Source organism: Geospiza fortis, unplaced genomic scaffold (genome assembly GCF_000277835.1).
Source record: "Geospiza fortis unplaced genomic scaffold, GeoFor_1.0 scaffold138, whole genome shotgun sequence".
Lineage (NCBI taxonomy): Eukaryota > Metazoa > Chordata > Aves > Passeriformes > Thraupidae > Geospiza > Geospiza fortis.
Window position 1 is genome coordinate 3,508,991 of NW_005054307.1, and position 10,907 is coordinate 3,519,897.

The 10,907-nt window shown below is 37.9% G+C and overlaps 1 protein-coding gene across 2 annotated transcripts in view; it reads right to left on the reverse strand.

Moving 5' to 3' along the window:
* The window catches only part of PHF14 (PHD finger protein 14), a 161,663-nt gene that overhangs the window by 102,364 nt on the left and 48,392 nt on the right, over window positions 1–10,907 (reverse strand). For both annotated transcript variants that reach the window (XM_031066749.1, XM_031066751.1), the window contains exon 13: window positions 6,320–6,488. In XM_031066749.1, the coding sequence (XP_030922609.1) occupies window positions 6,320–6,488 (169 nt within the window). The remainder of the gene's footprint in view (window positions 1–6,319; window positions 6,489–10,907) is intronic.

Below are 10,907 nucleotides of genomic sequence, written 5' to 3' on the forward strand. Positions count from 1 at the left end.
TGTCAAGTAAAACTATCACTGAGTCTATCAATTAATTTGTAACTACTGTTTCTCAGGCTTAAACAAGTGACAGAATTTGAGAAAGAGCAGGATTGAATTCTATCCTTTTTAACACTAATTTTCTCCAAACCACATGTTTAGACAACTGAAACAGAAGCAGAAAGACAAGGAGGCCAGAAAGGCTCAGTTTTCGGGTGCTGCTAAAACGAGTGATTCTTTCCTGAAAAACTCAACTTACGAGTACTTATTTGCAGAAGTGACAGATACACTGGTTACCTTTACTTACAGAGATACCAGTATTGACACCATTGGAATATCATTTGGAATACGTTCATTTCTCCATGCCTTCGTGCATGAAAAGCAAGTGATCTTTCATCTGCAGGTCTTTTTTTTTTTTCTTCTTGCTTTCTTAAAAATCAAACCAACCAACTAAAACAATCCCCAAACTCCAAACAAACAAAACAAAACAAAACAAAGAAGGGGAAAAAAAAAGTAAAACTGATACACTCCATTTGCTTCAAGTATCGTGGAAGAGCTAGATCTTACTGCATTCTGTTCTGAATTTGACCTGAAGCCAAAAGAGAATCCTATATTATCATGTATCCATGTATTTGGTAAGGTGAAATAATTCGTTTATACATTTGTGACATTATGGTGTCATAGACTCAATTGAGCTTCTCTATTAATTGATAAAGAAAACAAAGTTATTTTACAATGTCCATTGTAATTAACACTTTAAGTTTCAGAAAGTTGACTGACTACCAATTCTTTTCTAGGGCATTTATGTTCAGTTGACAGCAATTAATCTTTAAATTCTAGTTGTCAAAACCGTAACTAACACAGACTTTTTACTGTTAAACAGAAAAATTACTGTGTGTTTCTCTGGATTATATACAATGTAATTACAGAAAAAAGATTTTCAGGTTTCAAACAGGAAAAATAAGTTTGGTATCAGAGCATCAGAATACTTCATTTACAGGCTTCAACAATTAAGTTCCCAAAATTCTTTTATTTCACCTTTATAACACTGGGTAGATAGCTGCTTCTCAATAAAAAGGAAGAAAAAATGGAATTTCCACAAAAACAAGCCACACAAAAAACTCTCTAATATGCTCATTAAGAGTACCAGGATCTGACAGCATTTATAGGAAGATGGAATATTCAACAACACAAACACTACTTCCAAGGATACACCAAGTATCCCTTCCACTCTTAGAGCACACAGCCAGCCCCAGCAGCACAAAATTGCTTCAGAAGATGTTATATGTATGTGACATACAGGAACTGCATCATACTTCTAGACAATAGCATACCTTGCAGGGAAAGCATGGGTTATGAAATCTTTAAAAACATACTTAAGTTCATTTTTTCAAAAGGACAGAGGGAAAACCCTTATTTTGCAAAAGACATCAGACTAACAAAACTGTTTTAGCAATGACATGTTAGAAAAAAAATAATCTGTGTATTCTTTTTTATTCTAGGATAGCAAATGAAGTTGAGAGATTTTTAAAAGCTGTGTTTTTATAATATAGATCACTAGATCACCTCAAAAAGACTGAAAATCTGTACATACATAGCTGAGTAAACCATTAATCTCTCAATTTACTCCTGAGAAATGTTATTTGCATCTCTTTAGAGTATTTTCCAAAGAAATAATCTATTCTACAATCTATGAGAAAAAAAAAGCGAAAGAAATGGTACAGCTTAGAAAAGCAAATGTTAAAAAACATATTCAGATTTATAAGAAATATAAGGAAGGTGTTATATAGGTATCTGGTTTATGCAATTAGCTATTGATTTCTATTAGCTATTTGCTATTCATTAGCTATTAATTTCTGTGAAATTATTTAGCAGCAGAAATAATAGCTTGTGATGCTTATAAAAGTGTGAAACTGGAATTATAAAGATAAAATTATAACGATTTTAAATAAACATGGCTTTAAAAGCTATGCGCTGAAATGCAAAAAATCTTTAAAAGGTCTCTAGATATGGCTTGAAATGTATAAAGCATAAACAATTCATTAAATTCTGTCTGCAAATGCAACCATTATACAAAAGAATTAAGTATAAAGCCTAATGTCTTGTTTGTTTACATTCATTTGTCCCTTGTACAGAGTAAAAGTATGGTATGTTTAAATTTACCCTTGTATATTCACTTACATGGTCTAGGGAAGTTCAAAATCAGAAAGGTCTTGTAAACTTGAATTATATTTTAATGCACAATATGATAGCTACTGTCTCCAAAACAATGGAGTGCAAATGGCTGGGCTTTCTGTCTTTCCACAAACAGAAGCACAGACAAGGCAGAGAGGTTTAACACTTTCGTTGTCTTCAACGCCAACAACAGGCTAAGGGGGTCCCAGTGCCCTCAGCTGAAGACCATGGCGGTGAGAATGCTAAATTCCCAGTCAGCCCAGAATTTTTGTGGGATTCACTGCTCCAGCTGGATCCCTGTAAGTCTATGGGGCCTGATGGGGCCTTATTAGAGAATATTTAACTGTCTGATGCCATTACAAAACCTCTTTTGATGATTTTTGAGTGGTCCTGGGAATCTAAGGAGTCCCAGTTGACTGGAAGCTGGCAAATATCCCAGTCTTCAAAGGCAAGGAGAACCCTGGAAACTACAGGCCTGTCAGTCTCACTTCAATGACTGGACAGGACAACAAAGTCATCAGTCAGAACCATCATAGCTTAATGAGGGGAAAGTTCATCTTGTCAAACTTGATTTCCTTAGGTTATTGTGAATGCGATGACATCAGACTGGTGACCTGTCACTAGTGGGGTTCTGCAGCACTCCATATTAGGCCCAATTCTTCTCTGCATCTTCATAAACCACTTAGACACAGGACTTGAAGATATACTAAGTAGGCTTGCCAATTATACTAAATTGGGAGGAGCTGCTGACTCTCTCAAAATCAGAGAGACCCTGCAGAGGTTCCAAAATGAAGAGATCTGGGCAATTGCCAACTCTACCAAGCTTAACAAGGGCAGGGGCCAGAATCTGCACCTGGGACAAGGCAACCCTCAATGTATGGACGGACTGGGGAATGAGAGGCTGGAGAGCAGTGCCACAGAAAAGGACCTGGGGCTCCTGGTGAATGGCAAGTTGGACACAACTCAGCAGTGCCCTGGCAGCCAGAATGGCCAACTGTGTCCTGGAGCGCATCAGACACAGAATGGCCAGCTGGGCAAGGGAGAGGATTGTCCTGCTCTGCTCTGAGCTGGGGCAGCCTTGCCTCAAGTGCTGTGTGCAGTTTTGGGCACCATAACATAAAAAAGATAAAGCTATTACAGCTATCAGAAAAAGTTCAAAGGAGGACTACAAAGATGGCAAAATGCCTAGAGGGGGAAGACATGCAAGGAGTAGCATGTTCAGCCTGGGAGGGGAAGACTGAGGAGAGACCTCATTGAAGTCTCTAGCTTCCTCACATGGGGAAGAGAAGAGGTAGGCAGCGATCTCTTCTCTCTGATGACCAGTGACAAGATTCAAGGGAATGGCCTAAAATTGGGTCAGGGAAAGTTTAGGTTGGATATTAGGAAAAGGTTTTTCACCCAGAGGGTGGGTGGGCTCTGGCATAGCTCCCAAGGGAAGTGTCACAGCACCACGCCTGACAGAGTTCAGGAAGCATTTGGACAACGCTCTCAGGCACATGGTATGGTTCTTGGAGCTGACCCATGCAGGGGCAGGAGCTGGACTTCAGTGATCCTTGTGAGCCCCCTCCAACTCAGAACATTCTGTGAATGTATGAGTCTATATAAATATGCTGTGAAATATTTGAAAGGTAAGAGATACAAATACTATAGAGCACTCACAGGGTTCTTTAAAAAGCTTATATAGCATTAGGATACAAAATACTGTTCTGGCACACAATTAATGTACAGAACTGTAAGGGAGAAACACTGTCCTGATTCTGAATAACCTGCTTCAGTCTTAGTCCTCTCATACTTCCAAATTACAGAAAGAAACTGAGTCTCCAATGTCATGTAGAAGGGGTGAACACTAGTGTGCTCCAATTGTCACAGGTCAGATGGTCTGGTTTTGGCTGGGATAGAGTTAATTTTCTTATTAGTAGCTGATATAGCACGCTGGGGTTTGGATTTAGTATGAGAATCACAGAATATTCTATGCTGGAAGGGATCCATAAGGATCATAAAAGCCCAGCTCTTAAGTGAATGGCCCGTACAGGGATCCAAACCACAACCTTGGCATTATCAGCACCATGCTCTGACCAGCTGAGCTAACCTGGTATCAGCAATGCTGACAGAATAATGCTGATAACACATGGATGTTCTGGCTGTTGCTAAGTCATGTACACCTAAAATCAAGGACTTTTCAGTGTCTCATGCTCTGCCAGGGAGGAGCTGCACAAAAAGCTGGAAGGGAGCACAGCCATGACAGCCCCACTGAACTGACCAAAAGGATACTGTACACCACAGAACATCATGCTCAGTATATAAACTGGGGGAGTTACCCAGAAGGGGGCCAATCAGTGGAGGGGGGAACAGTCAGTGGTCAATGCCTCTCTTTTACAGAGAAGCCCTCCTCACAGGGCAGCAAAGATGTTATCTTGAAAATCTATGTGTTGAAGAAAAGCAGAGAACTGGACAGAACTGAAACAAAGACCGAAAATTCAAGCAGAGGAACAAAATCTTTCTTAGACTGATAGCAGTATTTTTCCACAGTGCAACACCATACAGTGACAACACAGTATGCCACTGAAAGTCAATTAATCTCTTTATTACATACTTCAATGTGTGTCGATATATTATGCAACACATGAAGCACCAAATCACCACAGCATGAGGGGAACATTTCAGAGCAATCAAGACTTGTTCTCATTTTGCACAGAAGAACTTCGGCAGTTATTACATGGGCTTTAGAACAAATCAATCTTGTATTCCTATGGATTTCTGAACAATGCTTGATATTACTCCTTTTTTATTACAACTATTAATGTCTTTCCTGCAATAATTCTAGTCCCAGAATCATGATTCTCCACACCCTAAGAGCACTACATTAGGTATAAAGAGAGAAGAGAAAGGAAGAAGAAAAATGGGACATGAGATACAAAGAGTTCAGCAAGCAGAACACCAGGCAAGTCTTCTTTCTGTGAGAACACAAGCATAAAAATAAGTTCAACCTACCCAGGAAGACATAAGATTCTATGAGCTCTTATGCATAAGGAGGAAGGGTACTTTCCCTCAACGAGGAAAATAAAGAAGAAGTTTCTCAAAATTTAATTTTGGATTACTCACACTCCTAACAGTTTGAGCTAAATTAATCAGCTTGGTTTGAGTCATACTTAAAGTTCTGAGTCACAGACCGGGAAAGAGAAGCCATTAGGTAAATCAAGCTGTGGCCCAAAATTAAAACAAACATTTAAGATTGGGTCAGGAAAATACTTGCTCAATCCTATCAGTGTACATTAAAGTATGGTATCTGCTAGTATAATCATAAAACGCCTAGAAAGCTTTATGAAGAAAATAAAGCTGTGCTGCATGAGAGATGAAGCTTATCTAATTCTAATGTGAGAGGTTGCAATATTTCCTGATATTAAGAAATATACTGGAAGATGAACCACTTATGTCTGAAGGGATACGGGAACACTACTCATCCCATAACCTGGACCTAAATGCCCTTTGATATTTTTATGTTCTTTTTATAGGTGGTATGACACATCACACATGAAAAGCCTTGTTTTCTGAACAAGTAGGAAAGCAAAACTTAAGGAAAAGTGCACAGTGATTAATAATAAATACTGCTTTCAAAGGAAGGAAAGATGCTAAATATTTCATAAGTACAGGAAGCAAGAGGTTTTGCTTGTCTTCTCAAAATTCTATCCACCATGGAAGTTTAAGAAAATATACATTGACTAGTAAGACTAGGAAGCCAAACAAGCTAAAATAACAGGGTCTTGCGACAGTCATAAAATGTGCAGTCGGTCAGCAGGCTGCCTGTAGATAAGGAAATTACCAATTATTTTACAGCTATGATTCAATATATTTAAATCTACCCTAACAAGTGTCCTTACTACTACAGTGAAGAACAGCTATTAAAACTAAGTTTAAGTGCAAACTGAGTTTTTTCTTAAGCTTGTACAGCTCTTCTGTTAAGTATCATGTTTCTCAGCTTTCTATTTTAGCAAAACAATATTTACCACAACTAAAAAAGCACTAAAATGAGAAAATGGAATACATAACAAAAAGAGAACATCAATCTAATTGAAATCCCTTAATTCAAAATGTCCACAATGTAGGTCATGTGAAACAATATTATTATGAATATGAGCCTCAACACATCACCTCCACCATCATTTACCGTGTTTCTGATTGGAATTTTCTTCGGTTCTGTTGGCATATCCTGAGGAACAAATTTCACCGGTTCCTTAATTTGCCTCCTTGATCTTTTGGTCCCATCTGGTAAGGTTTCCATGGCAATATCAGCCTCCATATCACTGCTACCTGCCTGGTCACACTCTGAGCATTGCCTGCAAAGTGGAAGATTTTCTTTTTAAGACTGCAGTCACAAGAGCAGAAAAAGAAACATATTGAAGTTTTGTGTTTAAGATAAATACAAAAGTCAAGAAATCAAATGGAGATCTAAAATGTACATTTTAAACAACCAAGCAAAACACAAGTAAGATGTTCTTATTTTCCTGACAGTACTTAACTTTGAAAACCAAGATTCTGAAGGTAGGAATTAATCTTCAAGAAAAATGCCCCCTATTTCATTATTTTCATTCTACCACATCTTCATTTTTAAAGCTGCCCACTGATCTCTAATCTATTAATTACTGTAGCTGCTGCTGCAGTTTAATTATAGAATTATACAGTGGTTTGGATTGGAAGAGATCTTAAAGATCATCTAGTTCCCACCCTCCTGCCATGGGCAGGGGCACCCTCCACTAGACCAGATTGTTAATCTTTACAATGACACACTGCTCAATTCATTCCAATGAGAGCGTGCTTTAGTGGCAAGGATTTGGAGGACATGTTTGTTACGAAAATAAATTTTAATATGCATTTCCTAAGGAAGTGAGTTTTAAATCTGAAAAAAATAGTTAGGAGAAAATTACAAATAAAGAAGCTAGAGACATGTATTAACAAACTTGGAACACTAAATTGAAAAAAATGTCTATTGAGTTTCTGAAAAAAATACAAAATCACCATCAGAACTTCAAAAATTAAGAGATCCTAAAGTAATGCTATTAATAAGCTCCATGACAGAATTAACAAGATAGGAATTCATCAGAACTTGTTTTTATTTGCAAAAAATCATCTAATGCAAAGTCATAAATGCAGATGTTCAGTAAAGTATGGTAATGAAAACATAAACATTATACTCACTAGAAAAGCCAGTTTTAATTACTTCTCACAGTACACTTCCAATTCAAAAAACTACAAGTCCATTCAAATAAAGTCCAATTCACCACTGTTCTCTTATTAAACATTTTTTTAATAATACCAACCAAAAAAATCAACATAATGTTGTGCTATTAATTGGCATTAACAGGGATTAGCACATTAAAATTATCTAAATGATAGAGCAAATTTGCTTTGGAAGGAGACAAAACAAAAACCCCATGTATTTAACTATTTGAAGTTAAATTTTAATACACATTTGCAACAAGAAGGCATATCCATCCTGTATAGACAAAAGCACAAAGTCAGATACACGTGTTTGAGCCTATTTGTTGCAATTCACACATTCAACAGGAACAGTTCTGTGAACTTCAGTGAGGGCTAACACAATATCATGTCCATCAATCTTCCATGTTTTCTAGTTCTTTCAAAGTAATCCAAGCAGTATAATCTCAGATCTCTCCTAGCTACACCAAAAGTCACCAGGAGTCACCATGGTTTGCTACACAGACCAGTGGCTACCAAGTCAGAATAGAGGGAATCTAGTCATGGATTGGGTAACAGATCAGTGCAATCCTGACTAACTCAAGAACTTTCTCCTTTAACTTTTCCATATGTAAATTTTAGATAATTGTGACTACATTGTAATGTTAAAAACATTCATCACTTTTTATCTCAAAAGAACTTAAGACAGGGTGAATAAGACACATGAAAGTACTTGAAATATTGGCTGCTCTAGAAAAGCAGAAGAACAGGGTAGATTGCAGGAAAGATAAGTTTCTCCCCTCTCTCATCTAAGTATGGAGTCTTTATGAAAAGCCAAAGCACAAGGAAGACAGTTTACATACTTTTCAAACAGTTTGGGGCCAGCATACGAGAATATAGTCCTGTATTCTTCCTCCTTGCTCTGGTTACAGAGAAAAGAGGGATGGGGTTTTCAGCACTGTTTAATTCCATACCATGCATATCATCACTGGGGGTGTGGGTTCGGCAGCAAGAGCCAAGCACCAAAAAGTGACAATTTGCCATCTTGCTTGGATCTCTCCAGAGGGAAGGTGCTGGCAAGAGCTGGCCCCAGACCTCTCTCCACCATTGCTGGTCCCCTTTTGCATCCCAAACCCTCACCTGAGCTGATGCTGCAGAAACAGCCGGACAGAGCCCAAAACCGCGGGCAGAGCTGGCAGTGCCGGTGGTCCCAATGCTGGACGCGTGGGACCAAGTCAAGCTGGGCAAACGCTGCTGAACACAGCCCAGCGCAGCGCTCTGGGAAAACCAGTGGGAAGCACAATGCCAGGGATCTGCCTTCTGAGTTTCAGCCTAGCTCTTTGCTGCTTTCTTCACACTGGGGCAGGGGAAGGCTAAGCTGCAAGGGCTCTCCTCAGCTTAAAGCCTTTGTCTAGCAGCATTATTTTTGGGAAACATTGTTTTTGCACCTAGAGGTGAATAGCCTTTTGTGTGAAAAACCCTCTCTCTCTCATATACTTTTGCATTTAATACTGCTGTGTTTATTATTTGCTTTAGTAAATCTCTCCCCATTGCTCCTCCATTATCAGAAGGGTTGGGGGAAAAGGGAGTAGCTTACTTGGGGTGTTGCTCTCTGTGCTTGACAAAATGTGCACACTCCTCTTTACAAGCCTCAGTTTGCTACACACACAGTACTTGTTAACACCTCTAGGCCTTCAGATACTAGAATATAGAAAAATATAAGGTACAATAGCTTTCACAATGCCAATTTTTACAGTTACATAAATTTGTGTGAATATACACACACAAATATGTATCCGCATGCGCTCAAGTAAATAAGGGCACATATAGACTGAACTCCTGTTATTTTAAGATTTTATGGAGAAAAGCACTCCAATGATGAAGGAGAGAGAAGCTTTAAGTAACAATATTCTCTCCAAATCTTTCATGTCTGCTTAGCTATAAGTTACTTTGAGTTTCTTTATTTTCATAAGATGCATTGTTCTTAAAGCTGTCCAAACCACAGCTTTAAGGTGAATTTTGATTTAGCAAGCATCAGCGAGCACGGCCCTCCATAACACTGCAGCATCAGTCATGTCATTAATTTATGTACTGGAAAGCACAATTGAAAGTAATTACTATGATCTGCTTATGCAGATGTAAGCAATATCTATGAAAATGCTCAAAAATTCTATGAGCTGTTCTTAAAAAGCAATTTTGGTAAAAATATGTGCCATGTATAAATTATAGAAAAAGCCTCCATAACTTAAGAGCTGCACTAAAAATGACACTGTTATAAGAGAAACAAATAGTCATAGGGTTTTGCAACACTATTTGGAGTGGGAAATCCAGTTTCTTGGATCTACCACTCTGCCTGTATGATTTAAATAACTCCTTTATATCTGTTATTACAAGGGAAAGACACCATTTTTCTGCTACCTAGGTTCAGACATTTCTATAGAAAATACCCATGCAGATCACTAAAATCCTGAAGTTTCAATATTATCCTATTTAAATATATATGTGAAGCATTGTAACTTCTGTGTTACTGAGGAAGACATGAAACATCTTGACCAAAAGATGAGGTACTGCATTCAAGTTACTTAAATTCTGTTTTTATGAACAAGCTTGCTCTGAAACAGGTTGTGCAAGTGTGAAAGCAGTCAAAAATGAAAAGCAATCAAAATTACAAAAAGCCTAGATCTAGAAAAGAAAAGCAAAATCATACTATGATGGAAGTGAGGGTGTTGTGTGAATCACATAACAAAACTTCATATAACAAATATACCAAAGGTAAAGGGGGAAAGGAGTTATAAACATGAACTTACAAGCAACCTCTTGATCTACTGGAATAGGCTCTACTGTTATAGTCAACCATGTCTCATCGTCCCTCTTACAAAACAGACAAAGCAGTTTGTCCGTTAGCTCCCACAGAGCCACAGAAATGCTATTACAGGTACACACTCTGACTTGGAAACAATCTCTTTTCAGCTCTTCTTATAGTTTATTTCAACACAGTTTTTGAATTTAAAGTACTCTTCCCATTCTGCTGTTTAATCCCAATATAGTAATAGAAAACAGCCACATGACTTCTTTTTGGCTGTGCCACAGTCATGCTCACTTAATTACAGCTGTTCAAGGACAAGCAGTGAACAGAGAACCTGTCACAGCAGGTCACCTTTAGAACTACTGCAACAATCTTTGACTATCTCCAAATTAGCAAGCATTGCTATGCAGCACAAACAAAACAGCAGGAGAAATGGTGCCAAAGATTCAACTTTCAGTACACAGGTTTTGTTTTGCTTTTAGTCTAGACTTGCCTAATCTAGACTCACAGGGAAAATCAGTAGCAGGCAATAATATGCCAACTTCTAAAATGTGACTACTGCTAAAATTACTGGAAGTTTGTTCCATCAAGAACTCTCAGTACTGATTTGAAATCTCTTAATCATACAGAAAGTTTGATTAAGCACTAACAACCTACAGAAGAAAAAAAGAAATTGTGTGATTTTGTTGTGTTTTCAATCTAACTTGGTACAAGAATCAGAGATAACTTCCCACTTCACAAACATCTCAACTCA